The sequence below is a fragment of a genome, unplaced genomic scaffold, assembly GCF_019419815.1.
Source record: "Pyrus x bretschneideri cultivar Hongxiangsu unplaced genomic scaffold, Pyrus_bretschneideri_v1 Contig22, whole genome shotgun sequence".
NCBI classification, from domain to species: domain Eukaryota; kingdom Viridiplantae; phylum Streptophyta; class Magnoliopsida; order Rosales; family Rosaceae; genus Pyrus; species Pyrus x bretschneideri.
In genome coordinates, this window is record NW_025999524.1 from 2155767 (window position 1) to 2177611 (window position 21845).

At 36.8% G+C, this 21845-nt stretch overlaps 2 protein-coding genes across 3 annotated transcripts; both read right to left on the reverse strand.

Annotated features, from left to right (window-relative positions):
- Nucleotides 1–7758: 7758 nt before the first annotated feature.
- Nucleotides 7759–9859, reverse strand: LOC103950848 (homeobox-leucine zipper protein ATHB-13). The gene is made up of 3 exons (XM_009362095.3): nucleotides 9366–9859; nucleotides 8853–9229; nucleotides 7759–8332 (listed from the first exon to the last, which is right to left on the reverse strand). The coding sequence occupies exons 1-3, from the start codon at nucleotides 9493–9495 to the stop codon at nucleotides 7979–7981; spliced, it is 861 nt and encodes a 286-aa protein (XP_009360370.2). The 5' UTR covers nucleotides 9496–9859; the 3' UTR covers nucleotides 7759–7978.
- Nucleotides 9860–16250: 6391 nt separating this feature from the next.
- On the reverse strand, nucleotides 16251–21709 carry LOC125467942 (sucrose transport protein SUC3-like). Of its 2 annotated transcripts, none has more exons than XM_048585239.1 (14): nucleotides 21298–21709; nucleotides 20650–20715; nucleotides 20295–20393; nucleotides 20135–20199; nucleotides 19970–20054; nucleotides 19791–19824; nucleotides 19553–19652; nucleotides 19238–19313; nucleotides 18242–18595; nucleotides 17931–18074; nucleotides 17588–17821; nucleotides 17435–17498; nucleotides 17294–17337; nucleotides 16251–16765 (listed from the first exon to the last, which is right to left on the reverse strand). In XM_048585239.1, exons 1-14 carry the CDS (start codon nucleotides 21574–21576, stop codon nucleotides 16598–16600), a joined length of 1812 nt encoding a protein of 603 aa, XP_048441196.1. In that variant the 5' UTR covers nucleotides 21577–21709; the 3' UTR covers nucleotides 16251–16597. The 2 variants fall into 2 exon arrangements, with proteins under 2 accessions (XP_048441196.1, XP_048441197.1); XM_048585240.1 differs by having other exon boundaries at nucleotides 20135–20174; nucleotides 21298–21373.
- Nucleotides 21710–21845: the final 136 nt, after the last annotated feature.

The following is a 21845-nucleotide window of genomic DNA, read 5'->3' on the forward strand; positions in this document are numbered from 1 at the left end:
TCGTTGGCCTTGTAAAAATAAAGCATCAATCGAGCCAGCAAGACACCGTCGCGTGATGATACTAAGAACAAAGAAAGAAGAAAACAAGTAAGAAAAACAAACCGTGTACAGCAGAAAATATGGGGCTAACAAAAACAAACGTTCCCCCACAGCCGAAGGCTATAAAATGCATGTGGGCTAAGGGATATTGACGTGCAGACCCTGTTTATGAACAAAATATTCGGTCTCCACCTACCAGCCATGCGTAGGCCATGCATGTCAGCAACCAGCCTACTCAAAACCAACTTTGAACATGCCTGTATACGATAAGTGAAAATCACAAGTTAATCATGCTGTAATCAAAGGTGATTAATTAACTGCTATGATTTAACTCATCTCCAAGACTCCAATTCTCAAACTCTGAGCAGCACGTCTACCAATTGGTCTTGTGATAAAGGAAAATGACTTCCATAGAACTAGACACCACGGTGACGAAGCGTTGAACCCATTTCATAGAAGTCATTCTCGTAATTAAGAATGGAAATGTTATGGTTCACCCTACCAGTCTACAACTACAAAAATTTGGTAGCTGGTGTGGTAAAGACATAGATGGACACTAATAAGGCAAATTAAAGATGAAATAATATATTTGAGATTTGAGAGTGACAGAATTAAAGAAGCTTTATTTTTAAAGAAGTTAAAACGATAGAAAAACAAATATTGAAGTGATAGGACGTGAAACCTAATGAGTATATATAGTGACCCATCAACAGTTTAAAATTAGCCGAAGATAAGATTTTGGGGCTATTTTTCTGCTTTTGCGTTCTCATTTGCAGACAAATAATGGCCAATGGCTCATCAGAAGCACCCCCACCCCACGCCTGTATTTGGGTGGGCCAAGATAAAAGTTAAAGTCTGACATACCGGGCCTTGTCACGATTCAAAGGCCCATAACTGTCCTGGATACTCCAAGCTACCTAACGATTTGGATTTTTTTATCTTCAAATTTTCTTGATTTTTCTGCTTAGACGTCTCAACAACATGTGTTGAATCACTGGCCCAGTGGCCCCATCAATCGTAAATCCAACATTTGTTACGTGCAAGGCATCGTCCAAGTCGAATTTTTTTTGAAATTTTATGCGTGTACGATTGAACAAGCGTTTCTCTGAATTTTCTGTATATCAACTTGCAGTGTGTTGTTACCAACTTACCACCACACGTGAAAAAACAAATTATGGGGCATCCTAGATTGTATTGTGATGGAAATAATTTTTGCCTACTGATTTACTCTTTAAATGCAAAGACCGTGTGATTGTAATTTATTAAATACATGTATTCACATAAATTATATATGCTCATCAAATGTTATTGTATTAAACATAAGTGACAAAAATAAATAGAAACGTACAAAAAAGTGAGCGAACATCATATAGTGTGGCTGATCTGCGTCGTGCCCAATTTCAGTCCATTCCCAAATATGGCGATTGTATGGAGCAACCCAAAATTTTATCTCGACACCTTATGATTGCCTTTCGACCACCATACAAGGTTAATTACACACATTCATAGGTTGACGTGGATGAAGCCATATTAGCTAGAACGGATATGCTCATCACTCGAATTCAAATTTACTTCACTGATCGCAGTTTGGACTAGTTAAATATCGCTGGTATAAAAAACAAGGCACTGCACTGAAGTTAGGTCCAAAAGATTCCTACACAACCAAAATGCATTTCCATTCAATTTCAGATTCATCAGTTCAAGTATTGTACCTTTAATAATTCGAAAATCAGATAATTTAGATTCTTATATGTACTCTCAATCTTCAAAGTGCAAGAACGAGTTAATTATCTACAAAAAGTGATTTAGCATACCTCTGAGAATTCTTAAACAAGAAAAGAAAACGACATCAATGTTTTTGCATGAAATTAAACCTTGTAATAATTAAATTAAATTAAATTAAAAGCCTTTGGCTCCCTTTTCCTTCAATACGGCGGGCTTTTCAGCCAAAGAGAGGCAATACTTGGCGATCTCTCTGAACTTGTGCCCACTCCTCAGGTCAATGAGGGTGATGATAATATCACCCCACTTGCCAATGAAACGTGGCACCACCTGTACATCCTTGATCACCTTGTACGAGAAATCGCTCCTATCCTGACCCGTCAGTCCCGAGATTACCCTCAACCGCAGGTTGGTGAACCTGTACCTCAAAAACGAGGCCCTGAAGACCGTAGCTCAAGTCAAGGGCAGCCAGAGAAGAGTGAAGCCCAGGATAAGGTTGGCCAGGAGGTCGCCGTAGTGGGCTCCGCCGTCGAAGTATATGGTTTCCGTCGTGGGTTTCTTGGAGGTGGAGGTGGCGGTGCTGTTGCTGGGTTTGTCGGTTGGGGTGGACACGTTGAGTCTGGTGACTGGTCTGTTGGAACTGAGGGTGTTGGGATTTGTGAGGGAGTTAGGGAAGGGTAATTTAGAGGAGAGTTGTAGAGAGTGGTGGTGGTGGTGGACTAAGGAGGAAGTGGTGGTGGTGGTGGTGGTGGGGGAGAGAATGGGGGTGGAGGCCATTGGGCTTATCAGCTAGTAGTTAGAAGTTTGAGAGAGAGAAGATAGAGAAAAGGGAAGGAGGCAAATATGGATTGGGTTGTTTGGTCGTAGATGAAATTGTGTGTTTCAGATTTTTCGGGGTGCTCTAAATTTTAGTACTCATTTATAAATTATTTTTCAGTTTTTTAGTCAAAATGGTTTTGGTCTCTAAGATTGAAAATCAATAAAAATGATCTTTGAGATTGTCCACCATCCATTATTTTGGTCCTTCAGTTATGTGACCCAGAGTTCTTAGCCGAAAGTTTGGGCAATTTTTAAAGTTTCGTAACTCAATCGTTTTTTAACCAAATTCGACCCATAATATATCAAAATGAAGATAGGAAAGTGTAGAACAAGATTATACCTATTTGGAAGCCCAATGGTTGCTAGAGATGCCCGGAAAATAGCCTAAAAGATGACTGGTCGGCGGAAAAACGAAAACACGCTGGAAACTGGGTAAACTTTAAACGTTCATAACTTCTTCAATACTCAACAAATTTAAGTGATTCAAAAAAAAATCATATTTCTCAACGAGACGAATAGAATGGTCCTTTCTTGATGGCTAACTCACCGTGGTTTGGCCGAAAACGGCTTGAAAGTGGCTGTCTTGGTCTTGAGTTAGTCAGTTTTGAGCCATTTTCCGGCCAAAACACGGAGAATTAGTAGTTGTGAAAGATACCATTATCTTCGTCTCATTGAGAAGTATGATTTTTGTTTTTGAATCACTCTATTTCGTTAAGTATTAAAGAAGTTATGAACGTTTAAATTTTACCCAGTTTCCGATGAGTTTTCCAGTTTTCCCGCGGACCAGTCACCTTTCAGGCTATTTTTTGGCTATCTTCGGCAACCATTGGGCTTCCAAATAGGTATAATCTTGTTCTACACTTTCCTATCTTCATTTTGATATATTATGGGTCGAATTTTGTTAAGAAACGATTGAGTTACGAAGCTTTGAAAATTGTTCAAACTTTCGGGCAAGAGCTCTGGGACACTTAATGGAGTTTTTAACGGAATTACCAAAATAATGGATGGTGGACAATCTCATTCTCATGGACCATTTCTATTGCTTTTCATTCTCAGTGACCAAGGTGATTTGTTATGCAAATCTCATGAATCATTTTGGCTATAAAGCCTTATTTTTCTAATGATATCATTTGTTATTGTACTTATTTTACCTTATCAACCATTTAAATGATGCAAAATGAATAAATCCAAACAAAACCTTCGCTTAAGTGATCCTTTACTACAATAGTGGAAATGTGTTAAACCCTTGTATAATAGTGTGGCTTCAAACTCTATCGGTGACTAATCTAACATTTAATCTAACAAAATTCATCGTTTTACAAAAAATAAAAAATAAATAAAAATAAAAAAAATATAAAAAAACCCTCGCTTTTGTAGCCTTATTTGGGCCCGCCATAAAATTAAATGCAGTCGGACCAAACGTGCATACAAATTCGAAGACAAACGGGCAAAAGCCCAAAGTTGTATAACATCAGAGGAATAGGCTTAGGCCCAAACTTAATTTTCTTGCCTCTGTTAACACCCAAAGTTTCTATTAATTAACCTATTTATTTTAAAGAATTATTATTAGCATTCCAAAAATCTCATGTTGCACTCTCACAAGTGTTTAATTTTAATATATAAATTTTGGAGTGCAAAACAAGAATCTTTGAGTGTCAATAACAATACCCTTATTTTATTAAATTTATACTTCAACCTTGTCTCTCTTTAATTTTTCATTTTTTTATATATATTTCAAAGGGTTAGGATCAACTTCGAACTAAGATAAAAATGATTGTTCCATGTGGAATGGTAATACATAGTCCTCCCAGAAATCTAAAATATTTAAGTCGTCTTCTAAAAAAGTCACTGCAAAAATATTATGTTACCCGTTGACAGAGCTTCAAATCCAATCCATGGTAAATCTCAACATAAATAAATACACAAAGCACTTCCAAACATATTTTAAAACGCAGTAATGCATAATTATTTTTTAATTGCACATGTTTTGGCCTCAAAAATGGCAAACATGCTTTTGGGGTTCTCTTATTCTGATGATATCCTAAATCCAATATTATTAGTTTTCTGATAACAAATGCAGAGAAAATTTGAGTATTAGGCCCTGAATTTTATTCAACTTGTCATAAAAGTTCTGTCTTTTATTTGTTTTTTTAAAAACCCTTCATTTTGGACAAGAGTTATATATCAAATGTTACCCAAAACGATTATTGCTCTACAAAATAACAAGTTTAAGATATACTACTCACATATTTTTAATTAAGTCTAAAGATCTAATTAAACTAAAATTCAAGGATCAATTTTCTAATTTTCTCCAACAAATAAATGTCAATTTATTTGAGAGTATATTTATTTAGTTGAGGTGTGAATGTGAGGCCACAGGGCACGTGGCCACCTAACGAGTTTTTGTTAACAGTGAATTGTTAATTTCGCCACCTCACAATATTTGTGTGTAATGTAAGTTGGCATCTCAAATTGTCTGCAAAATGCCGAAGGTTCCAGCCATGGCGGCCAAACATTATTTATGGCTTCATCACATGATCCCATGAATTAAAAAGTTAACAAAATAAATCCAACAATATGCATAAAGGCGCAGTAATATTTTTTTCGTCAACTTAATTAATTTGATATGCAGATATGGAGAAGGTTATGCAGATTCTGTCCCATGTTAATTCGTTGATTTGTTCTTATGATTACTGGCTAGTTTTAATGATCTGGGTTAATATTTTTGGCTATTAGATCCCGTTAGTTCTGTTATGACAGTTGCTAGCAACAACTGTAAAATCTATAACATAAGAGATGCTTGTTTGAAAATAACTTTAAAATGAATAAAAACATTTTTGGCGAAAATATTTTTGAAACCAATTTTTAGTAAAAATATAGTGAATCCTAAAGAAAAAAACACTTGAAGTGCTTCCTACAAGAAGCATATAACTGTTGCTTATTGCAGAAAGCGTTTCAAGTGCTTTTGAGACCAAATAATATTTTCTCTAAAAGCGTTTTTATTCATTTTTTAAAACCAATTCCAAACGTATGATACATTAGAAATTTTGATGACAATATTGATGTGTTTGATCAAAATAACTTGTTAAACATGTGTTCTTGAGCTTTGAAGTACATTTTCTTTACGCATGCATGCATGCAACGTTGGGCTTAACGGCATGGTCGGTCACGCGAAGCTGGTTTAAAAGGGTTGTCCGACCTAAATATCGACATGCATGCAATGTTAGGGTAATGCTAATGCACTAGCTAGTAATCTTTGCCAGTCTGGTCAGTACTCACGCTAAGCTGGTTTAGAAGGATTGTCCGACGCCTGTTTTTTTTTTTTTTTTTTTTGACAGAAGCCACAGAGTGTTTCGTTACCGAGAACAATCAAGTACAATATATATTCTTCAATCTCTTGATCGAGGAGGTCAATCTTACTGTTAAAATTAATTTTAGGCATCAAGACTGTATATACGTCAAGGATATAGCTTTTGAGCTCAAAATGTCTTGGAAAACAGACAGACTTGAGGATGAGGACAAGTGAAATTGTTCCTTGTCAGTTGAAAGTAACAGTTCGAAAATGGACATGTTGGAACTTGGAACTTGGAACGTAAAGCATTACATCTTGGAAAAGAAAAAGGAGATGGAAAGTGCGGGAAGGGAGGTGTATTTTCTAAAAGCAAGTTGTAAAGGGATCCAGGCATTCCTGTGGGAGGTTAGAGTGGGCGACAGTGAGTTCACATGACACTCTTGAATCTTCTCTCTCTTTTCCCCATATAAAACTAAGGTGACAATTTGGGTCGATAGATCCCTATCTTCCCTTGTTCATGTTTTGTGTAATAATGGTCTTTCATGTCCCTACTAATTGTATATGGTAGTATGAAGAGGGATGCCTTAGCATTAGGTGCAGCGTCTTGGTCTCCTGTAACCTCCTTGCACTACCCTTTTCTAGTATTTGTAGTTGGTTGTTTGCCTCTGTGTAGGCCTTCTTGTAAAACTTTGGCATCTTTGCCCGGATAATGCTATATCCTGATTTCCAAAGAAAAAAAAAAAAAAACCAAGGTGAAAATTAAAAAATAAACATAGTGACGAAAAATTAATAAATGTGAATAGAAAGTAAAAATAAGTATGTGAGTGGCGCTTTCTTATATCTGTATCATAATTACGTTTACTCACAAATTCAAGAATATGAAAATAATAATACTTTAACTTATATTATTCATCTAAAAATTGATAAAAATAAGTATGTGAGTGGCGCTTTCTTATATCTGTATCATATAGATTTATTAGATTAGAAGTTAGATTAGGTAGTCGATGGGATTTGAATTCACGCCGTGATACAATGTCAACACTTCTCTCCATCATTATGGTAGAGGACCGCTTACGTACAATGTTAGTCGAATAATACTAATTTGTTTAGCCGATTCTATATTTATACAAAATTCGAGTCATCTAACATGTTGTATTCAAGATTTCCGTCTTTGCAAAGAGAGAGAGAGAGGCAAGTGGTGAGAGAGATGGAAGTGGTGGGGGTGTTGGTGGTGGTAGAGACAGAGCATAGTTGGGTTTTTGTCCATGACCTGCGATTGTCAGTACATGAAACTTGCCAACGTCCCCTTCACGAGTACGACCTTTTTCCAACTCTGTTTCTTCCACTCACTTCCATGATTCCATGATTTCCATCTCCTTGTCTTCATTTCCCTCTTGGAATGTGTGCTCGATACTTTCCCCCTCTCAGTACTCTCTCTCTCTCTCTCTCTCTCTCTCTCTATATATATATATATATATAATATATACACACACACACATATTCTTTTAATTCAGCTTCAAGTAGATTTTTTTTAGCAAAAACTTCAAGTAGTAGATTTTGTTCTCCACTTTGTATTGGATTTGATGATATCAGCAAACAAATCATTGTAAAAGGACTTTTCTTCATAGCACTCGTGAGCAAATTTTCATTGACAGTACAGTGGCATGATTCGAAAGTAAGAAGATTCTCTGGGACTTTTGTAACTTTGTCTGGTTAATTTTCTCTCTAAACCTATAAATGTCCAATATTCCGCCATCAAAATGTTTTCTAACTTTTCGGTAAATTTGGTAGATTGAACATTAAGAAAATAAAAAGGAATTTTGACAGAAAATTAGGGAGAAAATCGACTATATACTAAAAAAAAAAAAAAATACACAACTAAAGGAGGAGAGAAATCGCTTTTTTATTTCATGGCCCATGCTAGCTAGGAGCTGCTGCAACACTCAGTCAGTCACTAGCTACTAAAATGCAATTAAAATTCACCTGGATTTTTTTTCATCCCATAAAACTTTAATCTAATCACCAAGAACACGGAATATTTTAATTAAAAACTGATAGAAATTAACATGGTAATTTGGTTTGTTGCCTCATTGATTATTTCATTGCTTAATTAAACTGATGGTGTTCCAACCAAGGCCAAAACCCAGCAGCAGACTGATCGTCGATGCCACAGAACATGTTGGTCAAGCTTTCTTCTTTGACCATCTGATCGATCTTCTGGCATTGCATTGCTTCAGTCCTTGATGTGTTTTGGAAGAGCTGGGCTGGCCTTATTATTGAAGACGAAAAAAGGGTTGGATTTTGATGATGGTGAGACGAGGGAGGGCTGTCGATTGCCGGTGTTCTCGAAATGTCCAGTTTTATGTCGGAGTTGTTTTCGCTTCTGTTGCTGCAAGATCCCTCTGTGTCTTTGTTGAGGTTGATGGATTCTGCTGGTTCTCTGTTTTTTAATGCCATTATCTGCACCCAATAAATTTATCAGCAAAAAAAAGAAGGTCTATTTCATAGTCGGACTAATTCAAAGGTGTAATAAAAAAAAAAAACAAAAGATCTCTACTGTTAGAGTGATGATTGATTACCCTTTTAGCCCGCGAATCATGACCAATTAATCAGTGCATCAAAAAGTTGAATCCATCTTGGAAAAAGCAACTTTATGTAATCAAAGATTATTGGTTCAGGGGACCCCAAATGACCAAACAGTTATAAAGGTCCTCAATAATTATGATACAACAATTTGATAGTCAAAAAAGCAAAAATCTTTTAGATGAAGGGCAGATGATTAATTTCCGAACCATAATCAACAGAACCAGACCACAATCATATCCAAAGCTCGATTAGAGCGACAAGTCTAACTTAAACACCGAAAATAGAGATTCAGAACTGCTATAGCTAACTTGACTAAGTCGGTTTGTTGAGACATAACTTGGTTTTCTTCATTTCATGGGTACTTTTAAAGATCATTTATTCGAGTTGAACTAACCTCAGCTTGAAGTTTTTGGTTCCGAGATTGGAGAGCATCATTGTCAGCTTTGATGGCATCAAACTGCCTCTTGAGGAGATCATAATCTTTCTCCAATTGCTTTGTCTTCCACCTGGCCCTCCTGTTCTGAAACCATATAGCAATCTGTCTCGGTTGCAAACCAAGAGCCCTGGCCAGCTGCATTTTCCTCTCAGGCTCAAGCTTGTTCCCCAACTCGAAGTTCTTCTCAAGAGTCTTCACTTGCTCCATGTTCAACCTCCTCTTCTTCTCCCCTGCCTGTGACCCATCATCTGATAAGTCATCCTCCCCATGAGCTTCTTCTCCCAACTCAATCCCTGAAAATGACACCGATCGCTTTCCTAGAAACGATGCCACGCCTGCATAAACACAACAAATATTAATGTCAAGATTTCATATAGACGGATCAGCGAGACGGACCAGCGACCCACTACTACTAATGAACTTAATTAATCAAACAAAACGAATCAATGTCAAAATTTCAGAAAGAAATACCGTGGAAATCTTGAGGTGTGCAGGAAGGCATCATTGGACTGAGAGAAGTGGGAGGTTGGTGGTCATCACGGTCATGGGGGGTTTGAAGCATGAAGTTTGTAGAGAAGAAGGCCATCCCATTGGCAGTCATGGCTTGATGATTAATCAAGCTCTTGCCACCAATCTTAATGATCTAGCAGCTGCCATGTTCAGAGTGGCACAGAATCTAACTGTTGGTGAAGGAAAAGAAGGGTTTGTAGATTTATCACAGAAGGAAATGAAAAATTTTTGCTGAAATATTCAAAAGGGAATGAAATTTCTTCAAATGGAAGGGGATGCACAAATTGTTGCAGTGGATGGCTTATATACCTTATCAGTAGCTTCTAGGAATTTATGTATTTTTCTATATATAAATATATACACACACACATTTGAGGGCTAGCTGTGGGTGGGAGAGAGTGCAGGATTCTTTTATGCTTCTCTTTGTTTATAGGATGTGATTTCTCTTTTTTCTTTTTTCAATTACAAGCAATATATAGACTTTTTACATGCAATATAAAGACTTTTTGGTCTTTATGAGGGGATTGACAGAAGGTAGCGATATTTGTTAAGGATAGAGTTTGTGATACAGATATTAGTTAGCTCAGTTGATTTGGGTAATATATCCACCTTTTTCACCTAATCAATGTTTAAAATATTCACGAAATTGTTGATATTTTCGTCGAAATATCCGAAAAATCAAGGATCGATATGGAAATGGGAAGGGGGTGAAATAGAAACTTCACCGTATATCGCCAAGATTTAGGGACATCAATGAATATCGATAATATTTACTAATTCACTAGAGAAAATTTGACCGAACCCATTGCAGATTTCGAACTTTAGATTTTTTTTAAGAACTTTTCTCTAATTTCGACTAGATATGAATGAGTTGATATACCCACACCATTGCAATTTTCATAATTTTCATTAAAGACAATTGATATCGATATTTTCATAAATTTGCATATCGATATTTTAAATACTACACCTAACCGAACTTGATAAAAGAAACTAGTGTAGAATACCGCTCGTTCAAAATAAGAAGGAAGACAATTTTCTTTAAGATTAATTTTAGAAGTGGAAATGGGAGCTCTTCACTAGTTTGATTTCATTGTGAGTTAAAGGAAAAACACAGGTGGTTCAATGTCTATGCTTTTACAATGTGAAGTGGGTGACCTTGGAGAGAAAAAAAGAAAGGTCCCTCTTTTGGACTCCAAAGAAACGCACCTTGTGAAATCGTTGTAGAATTATATAAGCTAGAGAGATCATTGTTGGGATGGAACTTGGGTGTCCTATAAAAAGTGAAAGGACTTTGGGTTTGGGTTTCATTAGAAAAAGAGTAAAGTAATATGATTGATGATTTTAGTTATGTAAAGTAAAAGAAATGAAAACATGAGTTGGCTAGTGACTCTGAGAGAGAGAGAGAGAGAGAGAGAGAGAGAGAGAGGAGGCGGAGGCAGGAATGAAGGGAATGGGGTCCAAAGAGGGGGGCAGGGTTTGCTACCTAACCCACCAACAGGTATCGTGGATTAGGATGAAGCTCTTTCACATCATCCATCCATTTTATCCTTTTTTTGGGAGTAATGTTAGGAAGACTGAATTTTTTAAATTAAATTCGCAAAATAAATGATATGATTGTAGATAATTGGATTATTAATTAAACATCAATTAAAATGTTTGTTTCTTATTGGTGACACATCATTTGATTTACAATTGAATTTAAAAATTTTGATCTCCCTAATATTGTCATTCTTTTGCATACTCTCTCTCTCCTGCATGCAGCTGTGAATTCGAATGGAGAAATAGTACGTAGTGATTGTGAAAACGAATGGGTTGGAAATGCCCAGGCAAGGGTTGTTGTCATAAACCCTACTACTAAGGCTAAGAGCTGGTCCTTTTTTGTCTCTGCGTACCCATCATAATCTAGGATATTTTACCCATATATGCATGCATATACATACATACATACATACATACATACATACATACATACATATATATATATATATCTCACCGCTTGCTCCTCTCTCTTTGATCTGTTCTGCCACGCCACCTCAATTACCAAATGGCATGTTATCATCCCTCCACAGTCCACCCCTTCAATTCCAAAACTTTAATCAACATCATCACTATATTTTTAGTTTCTAATTACGCAGTAACAGTAGTATTTTATGTGATCACTGTTCAGTTCTAACTCGTACCGATCATTGAAAACTTTACCGAGATGCTAAATAGTGTGTGTGGGACTCAGCGGCAGCTAGCACGCAGCTGCATGCATGAACATTTTTGGTGTGGGACTAGATTCCTTACATAACTTTGTCAAACTTCAAGTGTACGTAAAGGGGTGAAAGGACTTGTACAAAGTTAACATTAGAAAATGCAGCTGCATTGCTCTTTCTGTGCATTAAAAAGAAACGGCAAAGAGCGTTATCAGCTGGAAAGGATAAAAGGAGAAAGGGCATTGAAAGCACTGTAGGAATCGAGATTCTCTCCAGATTTTGAAGTTTAGAGCCAGCGGATACAAAGATTCGGGCCATTTAAGAAAGAGAGAGATTTTGATTTTTAGTTTGTGTGAGGTGGTCAGTGAGATGGGCTAATAGATGACGTATGATTTAAAATGAGTGATCCGGATATCTGGGTCCGCCGACTTTGGACACAAAGATCCAAAGAGGGTCTCAATTCTCATAGTAGGGGTATTTGGAAAATTATCTTTCATTGAATTGTAATAAGATTACAAAATTGGTATTTATGCGTAACTCAACGCACAAATTTGTTGACAACTCACTGCAACAAATGCTAACTGTCCAAATAACAAACTATAACAGAACATCAAATTATTTACAAAATTGGCTCTGCCAAGTTTTATCTTTTACACTATTGTCCTTAATATGCCCCCTTAAATTGAGCTGAGGTAACCGAAGAGAGAGTTTGGTTCTAAGAAGTAGAAATCCAGGCTTAGACAAGGACTTTGTACATATATCTGCTATTTCATATCACAAGACACCACAATAGGGACGTAGTCAAAATTTCAAAGAGGACATCAGAATGGGTCACGCATTGTACTATCTCCAACTCCAAGTTAATCACATGCTAGCCCAATGGAAGTGGGTTTTATCACAACATGTTTGAATGCAATTAGAAGCGAACCCACTCAATATAAATTTTGACCGAAAAAAAAAAAACCCACTCAATATAAATTATACTTTATTACATTGTTAAATGTACTTGTGCCATATAAATTACTCCGAACAAAAAAGGTTAGCTTAGCTTGTTACCTACTTCAGTTCATCTTTTTTTTTTTTTTTTTCCCTTCCATAAAATTCTATATGATGGGAATCTAAGCTTGCATAGCATAAAAATGTAATGTAAAGAATATGGACAACACAAAAATGTATGGAGATGTCAAGAAAGAGAAGCAAGAGGGGACCCATGAAATGACTAAAGTATCCATCCATGCATGGTCGTTGTATTAATCCAAAACTAGTTAAGTTGGCCATGGTGACATGTACAAGGACACAAATTGGTATACGATTTGATGCAATTGACATTTGCCTGATCGGACGTCATTGGATTTGATTAAATATCGCTTCTTGGTTTCTTGTTAGCAACTTAGCATGCATGATATGATACACTGACACAATCACATATAACCCAACTTTTTAGCTACGTGAATCGCTAGAAACATGTAGGCATATGGCTAATCTAATAACGAAAGTTTTGTGAGGGAATTGAAGCAGGTTATCATGAGATAAAAGATTTTCTTTCTAAAGAGATTCTATTCGTGAATGTGATAGCTACCTCGTTCCAAGGCTAAAGCATACTACAAACCTCTTCGAGGACTTAAAGAGGGAGTCTAAGTCCCATTTTTTGGTTTTTACAGACCGTCTACCAAGAATGATTGCTTGTGTTATGACTCGAACCTAAAAATTGATACAACGAAGAGAACAATGCTTACTAGCTCAACAAAAAAGTTGAGTTATATTAAACTGATAAAGTTGGTTATATGTTGTTATCAGTTTAATATAACCCAACATTTCATTCATTGGTCAATTAAGAAGAAAAAAATGTACTTCTCAATTCTTTAATTAATTCTAGTAATTAACAAAAAACTAGAGATTAATACCATACATGGAGATGGGGCAGATTGTGAATTAGGCTTATTTATTTATTTCAAGTGGAATGGAGCTTCTGTAACCGAGGGGATTGAATCTTGTTTGGATTATGATAACTTAAGTTAAATCGTGTTGTGAATCGTTAATGCATAACTAATTCACATATAACGACAGCTCATTGTCATGGATGACTAAGCCTAGCACTCCTCCTATATATTGAAATATAGGATTGCTGCACAAGAAAACTCTGTTACATGAGCGTAAATACAAAAAATCTTACCCCTTTATGAGATAGGTCAGACCATCCAAGTATCACTCTGTCTGATCGAAGATTTAAAAGAGCATATATAATATAGAATATTGGTGATGATGGGACATGTGGAGGTGCCACTAGTAAACATAAAGAGTGGGTTTAATATTTGGAACTGGATCCTCTCCTAGGTTCAGGATGGAGATCCTCATAAGCAGTCTATCTGAACCGTTGAAATTTAATCCAACAGCTGAAAACAGGAGGTTCCTTTAAAAGTTATAATAATTACAGCTGTTGAATCAAGTTTGAACGGTCTGAATAGTCTGCTCATAAGGATTCCCATCCTAAACTCAGTACAAGATCCACTTCCTTAATATTTGGCAAAGACAGGAGAGCGTAGGCAGCCAAATCACATGCCTCTATTAGAATTGAGTTGTGAAATTGCAGCGGTGGTGTGCTGTGTGCCCCCAAATCCAATGGAATGGGGTGGATATCATATCCATGCATGTTCCCAAACCGCTTAATTAATTTAGAACCTTAATATTACCTATATCTATCTGTTTTTCTTTTCTTTGTTTTATTAAATTCCGTAAAGAATTAAAATAAAAAAGAAAAGAAAAAGCAGATAACAAGATCTGGGTAGCGAGATTTTTCAGTGTGCCGGATACGCAGCATAGTACATCAACTGTAACAATATAATCGATTGAAAACTTGCAAAATAAAATTTTAAAAAATTATACTATGACATTTAGTATACTAAACTGTGTTTCTGATAACATTAAAAAATTTCTCGTCTAAATAAGTATGCTTGGGAATAAAAAAATGAGCTGAAATAGCTGAATCTTCTCCTCTCCACATGCGCTCATGGCTTCAGCTGTCTTCATGTGCCCTTCTCTACCATTGCGTACGTCACTCCACTCTCTCTCTCTCTCTGTCCATGTATATGTATCTTTCTTTAGAAATTAGAAGATTTTTTCTCTTTCTTTTATTTGTTGAATTTAATTGTTATTTTTTTCTGGGATTTGCTTTTTGGTTAGAGGAGATATGCATTGATAGTGATTCCTCAACCAGTAACCACTCATGCTTCGGTTCTGCCCTTATACAATACGAGTAATGTCACGTCAATCAAATTTTTAGATTAATTTTGTAAACCGTATGATGTATGATTAAAGAAAATTAGCTTATAATCAACACTTAAATAATAATTCAATTATCAATAATCACGTTATATGATTTACAAAATTTGGTCTAAACAGTTGGTCTCTCTAGCATTATCCATATAATACATATTCGTTTATTTATTTGTTATTAGACTAATTATATTTTACATTCCTTGGATTTGAGATGATTTTCAACAAAATAAGCTATGAGATTTCAAACTTTTTCACATTACAACATCATGAAGATTAAAATTGAATCAATTTGTACATTATGTATGTTTAAACATCTAATATTTCATAGTTTTGACTAAATTGGATGATTGGTTGTCATTTTGAGACACAAAGTATCGATTCAGGAGAAGCAAATTGCGAAAGCTCCAAAATCAATATTTTGTATTGTATTAGCTCGTAAATGAGTCTCACACTTCACACGTCATAAACCTAATGAAAAAAATTAACTCCAAAACATAAATTAATACGATTCCAAAATTGAATAATACAAAAAGAAAAAATTGAAATTACGTGACCGTTTTGAGAATCACTTTTAAACCTGTACGATGGCTTTTAGTTTTTTCTGGATCCAGTGCGTGAGGTGGGGACAGTGATTCATCTGACCCGTCCATTTTCCTGGACCCATGATCTGAATTTGGAAAACTGAGACTGGTAATCTGATGCTGATGTCAGAATTTAATTGGAGTGGGAAAAAAGAAGCAAATTTATCCACCGATTATAATTTCTTTTTTTTTGTATTTTTAAAATAGACCGGCCGCCAACCGATTTTGAGACGTTTCCAGACAGAATACGAAGAGATTTTTCATTGTGCTGAGAACCGACCTGGTACGCTAAGGGTAAATTGGTTAGAAATTCGAAAACAAAAAATTTCAAATGTTTCCAGCATACTAAAAAATTTCCTTAGAACATGGACTCCGCATGTAATTAATTGCAATTAATACAACTAATCAACTCTTAATTAGGGGAAACATTTGGGTGAATCGGTTCGAAACACAAGTAAATAAAGCAGACATTGACAAATTAAGATACAGAAAACTTTTTTTCTCAGACAACTTTTTATGAGTAAAATGTTAGTCAAGCAGTACAATCTAGCGAATCTCTAGCATGAGACTTGAAGAGGACATAAAGGATGATTAGACTAATACAAACCGACCACTTAACCTCCATCAACATCATATAAACTCATTATTTTCCTTCTCTTGATTGTATATTATCATCTACATTAATCTAACTAACGTTTACTTCCATCAAATTTGGGTACCGGCGACGGGAAAGTAGTGGTAGCCACCGGCCATATTAAGATCAGGCTAGCCGGAACCCGGCCACAACATAAAAAGTCTTATGAAATTATATACACAATTGTAAAATGTTAACCGGATGAGGAAGAAGTGAACAATTTTCTTAGAGCGGCATTAGCATTATATGCATGTATGTATATCCTTTTCATGTAACTGACAATGTACACTCTACATACGAAGTGAGGCAAAAAAAAAAAAGAATGAATTTATGGAATGGGTGTTGGTAAGTGTGATACGTACGCATATTCTAGAGCCAGAGCCAGAGCCAGAGCAATCCCTCGGATAGCAAATGCTCCGGTATGGTTGAATCATATAACGGGTGGTCATCATCTGATGAGTTGCTTCTGTCATTAGCCGACCAGGTGAACTGCTTTTGTGATTACCCAAAATGAAAACCGGTTGACTTGAAGGAACTCGAAAGATTTGGTAGTCTGCGAGCTGCGATAATGCCGCCAGCAAGGGCAGCGAAGGAGGCCAAAACAAAGGCAGGTATATTTCCTCCCCCAAATAAAGCATCCCATGGCCCCGCACCAAGAGACACAATCATCTGCGCAATTTAACAAGAAACATGAAATCAGCACTACCAAACTTGAAGAAAAAAAGAAGTTATGAACTGTGTCTGTAAATCTGGAGGAACCGGAACAAGAAACAGGTTTATCCAAATGCAGATATCATGACCCAGGTTATAATGAATAAAGGGATTTTGAGAAACACAGAGAACCAAGTTACACGGCCACACTATTAGACCTGATCATAGGCTTGACCTTGGTCCAACTTCCAGTTCATTTTTTGTTGGGTTCAGGCTGGGATCGTTTAGAATTTGGCACTCTCCCCAAACATGACCCACGATCAGATCAAAATTTTGCAAGCGAAATAACAAACTTTGTTATGAGATTTTACCGGTGAGAAAGTAAAAGGGGGTTGGAGAGAAGGAGAACGTATATAAGCATGTATACCAAGCAAAGTAACAGTGAAGTGTATCACCAAAACAAGAAAAAAGATCCAACAGACAACAACTTGCAGCATTGCATGATTGAGCTAAACAAGTGATAAAACAGGACTACAACCTAACTACCTGTGGAATAACAATTGCAAGATTCAAAACTCCAATAGCCAGTCCTGCACAATAGTAAAAACACGTGAGAATTTAAATCACCAAGTTCAGCAATGACACAGAGAAAGAAGTTGCTAGATTCAAAGAAAAAAACACACAAACCTTGGCCACCACCGGCATCGGCAGTCAACTCGGCTGTAACGGAAAAGGGAACGCTGTAGGTAATCTGCAACACACAACATACTCAGTTCTTTGCGTACTTCGGGGCAGCTATTGCAGTAAATGGACATTTAATACAGGTACACTAATACTCACAGCAAGTGGGAAGCCAAGAAGAGCAAAAACAATCAGGGAAGCAATCCTGATATTTTCATTCCCCCCAATTACATGTTCAATCCCTTTAGAATACTCTGTAACAGATATTAAACTTATGATAGCGGTGCCTGCCATGCAGGCAAACACAATAAAATTGCTCATTGCCCACACTAGTCTTGCACCCATCCGCTGGCACATTGGCTCAATTAGGAAAGAACTGATGCCAAGAACAACCTACACCCCAGAAAAAGAGAAGCTTAAATTAAAGGTTCCTCAAGAACATTTAAATTACGTATGACAACTTTTGGAAGTCAAGTACCGGTTCTCAATTTTGAGTTCTTACTGAATTCAATAATAAACCGAATGCACCTTCTCTGACACCCTGATCATAAGCTTGTATTTTGGCTGAGTTCCCTTTCGGATCCCCATGATATACTTCCCTACCCATCCAATCCGTATCAAAAAGAAAGAATGGAAACCAGGATAACTGCATGTAAGAATTGAAACAAAGATGAGTTCAAAACAGAACCTCGTAATGGCAACAAACACTCTAGAAATTTTAATGATACCAAATATGAACAAACAGAAATCAGCAAAAATGCTATTAATAAGGGCGAAATGGAAAAGTTCATGCAAAATAACAGTGTCACGTACCCATGTAAGAGCCATAACAATTAGCACTGAATGCATTGCTGGTGGTAAATGCCTTAAACTGGTCAACAGATTGACTAACACTGCTCCAGGTCCGTCATTAAAACCACCATTCTTATCTTCCTCAACTTTTGAGATGGCCTCCTTCAGATTCATATCCCTTTCATAGTCAATTCTGCTTCCATTTGCATCATCGATAACTTGCTTATCACGCTTCAACTTAGAAAGCTCAAGACCATTTTGTTGGGGATCATCCAATAAAGGAGCAGAATCTGATAAAGGGTTCGGTTGATACGTAGTGAGCGGAACCTCCTCAGCAAAATACATTGTAACAAGTGTACACAAAGTGAGAAAGATCTGCACAAATAACATGCTTATTATCTAGAGTTGTAAAGAGTGCAATACACTAAACATACCCTCAGCACCAATTGCAACACTGAAGTTCTTATTTGAAAGTGAAATGAACTAATGAACAACTCTATGCCTTCAAAAACATGCTTAATGAAAATTTTAGAAACTTCATGAATTGATGTATATGGTTTCTTTAACCAACTATATACTGATATAAGCATATCATATCTACCTCAGTTACTAAACTCAATATACATCATATTAACAAGACCAGCCAAAGTTTTTATTACTTGTCCCAGACATTAAAAGATATCGTAATCTGGGACCATCATATAAGAAATACACCATCTACTGAAAGAAAGATTAATACTGCGCAAATTAGCTCAGCACAACACAGAAAACTGCAAGAACCCGGTAGTTAATAGTGAATCTTCCATTCATTCTTAAGCTAATAAAAAAAGATAGAACAAATCAGGAAAGAAGTCACGAGTAGATATTACAATTCATGGATTTCAAGCTGCATTATGGAGAAAGCACATTTGCTGTTAGAATTGTCAATCACTGACCACCCAAAAAAAATTAGTATAATTTGAACAGTAGAAGATGACTTTACAAATACATGCACTTCTGTGCACGCTGATTACTCACCACTGCAATGAGAAATGCTGCTTTAAGATTTCCACAGGCTTCACAGCAAGCTCTACTCAGAAGGAAAGGAAACCATCTGCCCAGAAACAAAATTGTCAGACAAATTAACCATGCATAGAAGTGGATTCGCAAACTGTAAGTCTATATTATGTACTAAAAAGCAGAATTCAGTTAGTGCAAACTAAGTTTGATTAGGTTCGGATGGCAAAATGTTATAAAAACAGTTTAGTGTAAGGGTCATGTGCACACACATGCCAATGCACAAAAATATTCCATTACCAAAGAAATAAGAGAAACATATTTGAGAAGTTTCACCTGTGCCAATTTCCACTTGCACCAGCAGAAAATCCTAGGATGTTACCAACGGCCATCCATGAGCAAAACACAGCATTTGCAGTATTACGTTGCTCGGGGCCTAAAATATAGTTGCAAGTTGCAACCAGCATATGATGTTCAGAGAAAGTATTACATACTTTAAATTCTTATAAATAAAACAAAACAAAACATAAACATAAATGTGACTAGTTCCATAACAGCTTGGGGAGAAAGTCACCTGCTAGATCAGCCAGAAGAGCACGAGCTGGTCCCTACAAAAATTACAAGTTACACTTTATGCTGAGACATAAAAACCATTCTACTAGTAGTGTGATTTTTATTTTTCATTGGGAAACTACAGTGTAATCCGTTATACATTGTGATCGAATCACACATTGATAGTATTAGAAGCCTTACCTGCACTGTATTGTTGGCAAGATCCAGCAACCAAAATCCAATAATAAAGACAAAGGCTGCCCTTGTCCGGGTACCTTTGAATGTGCTGCATTTCCTCAAATGAATTAGCTAACAGTTAATGGGTTTTTGTAATATAAAAAACAATCACCAAAAGGCAACAAAAACCTGCAATGCTCCTTTGTATCTCCTAATAAGTATCCAACGTCTGCAGAAAACCCAATTAACACCACCTAAATTACAAGACTTAGTTTAGCAAATAATAAAAAAGGCATACCCCAATTACATTAAGAAATAATGGTAAAGTACGAAAATTCTCCGCACTTACAGAAACTGAAATCATGAGAGATCCTGCAAGAATGAAAGGGCGTCTTCTTCCCAATTTTAAAGAGCATTTGTCACTCCAAATACCAACACAAGGTTGAACCTGAAGAAAATAAAAGTTGATATAACTGAAGGAAAGAAAATGTTTAAACAATATCCAGATAGCTTCAACCCTAACCCTCACAAAATATTCCAATAGCCAAAATAATCATGAAGGCGCATGCACCAATAGTAGGCAAGATTAAAATCGCCCCATTAGGAGATATGTTTGCGCCCCATCAAATAGACCAACACGATTATAAAGGTTACGACATATATGTTACAGTCAGAATTGTTGAAAACTAGCTGCCATCACTTACCACAAGGCCTGTAATAGGGCCACAAAGCCAAATAAATGAAGAAAATGCATGCCCTATTCCGAGAGTCTGCAACAAAACGTCAATCAGTGGCTAGTTAGCCAAATATGCTTTAAATAAACAAAAAATTAGCACAAACATTTGCAGTAGCAATACAAGAGAACAAGAAACAATATGCATTGAGAAGATAAATAAAGATACATTCTGTTTGCACACTAACAGTAAGGATACATTCATATTCCGCGTACACTACGTTATGTCAACACTCTTCACACTAACAGTAACCATGCGTTTGTATTAGGCATACACTACATCATTCTCTTCATTTTCTACATTGAGCCGTCCCAAAGTTCATTAGCGAAATCCGTAGGATGAGGGCGGGAAAGCTCAAAATGTGAAGATGTGGAGTTACAACGTGAGTTTAGTTGAACATTTTCTGCCACTACAGAATGCACCAATCAAGATTATGAACATTTCATGTTCATGTATCACAGGGCTTACAGATTATCTATTTAATTATCAAAATATACTTGAAATTAAAAAAGCATAACATTACTTGTAATTTTTCTCAAGAATTCAAAACTATATAGCAAATTAGGACAACAATGCAGAAAATTTGATTTTTAACATGCATCTGGTCCAAAATCTAACCTGTATGTAAGGAGTTAAAAGCGAAAGCTGCAACGCCCAACCGAATTGCACACCGGCGGCGACCGTGCAGCTGAGAACGAGAGTCAAAAGAGTATTGTGTTTGTGTCCGGGCTGTCCCGGCGGCCCGCTCCCATTTGGAACCCTAGGGGAGGAAGACGTAGGCGAATTGAGGTCGATACGATGATGAGGCTCGTCCGTCGCCATCATTTCCACTTCCGCATCCCTCCTCAGGTTCCTGTACGGCACCCGGATGGACTCCGAGTCCGTCCTTCCCGCCATGGCGACTCGGTTTCACTTAGTAATAGCCGCGACTCAGAAGCTCAATTTCCCGCGCATTAATCGGAAAAACGGTGCGGATCTAGGTTTTTGCATGTAGATCGGATTTCGGCGTCAGAACTGCGAAGGATTCATTAACGCGTGTGCAGAGATTTGCAGGTGGGTCAAATTTGGGCGGGTGCGCGTGCGTGCGAAGAGTCTGATCGCATTTCGGTTGCCGATCTACCGTACACCGCAGCACCATGAGGACTCCTACTCCGGCTCCCGCTTTC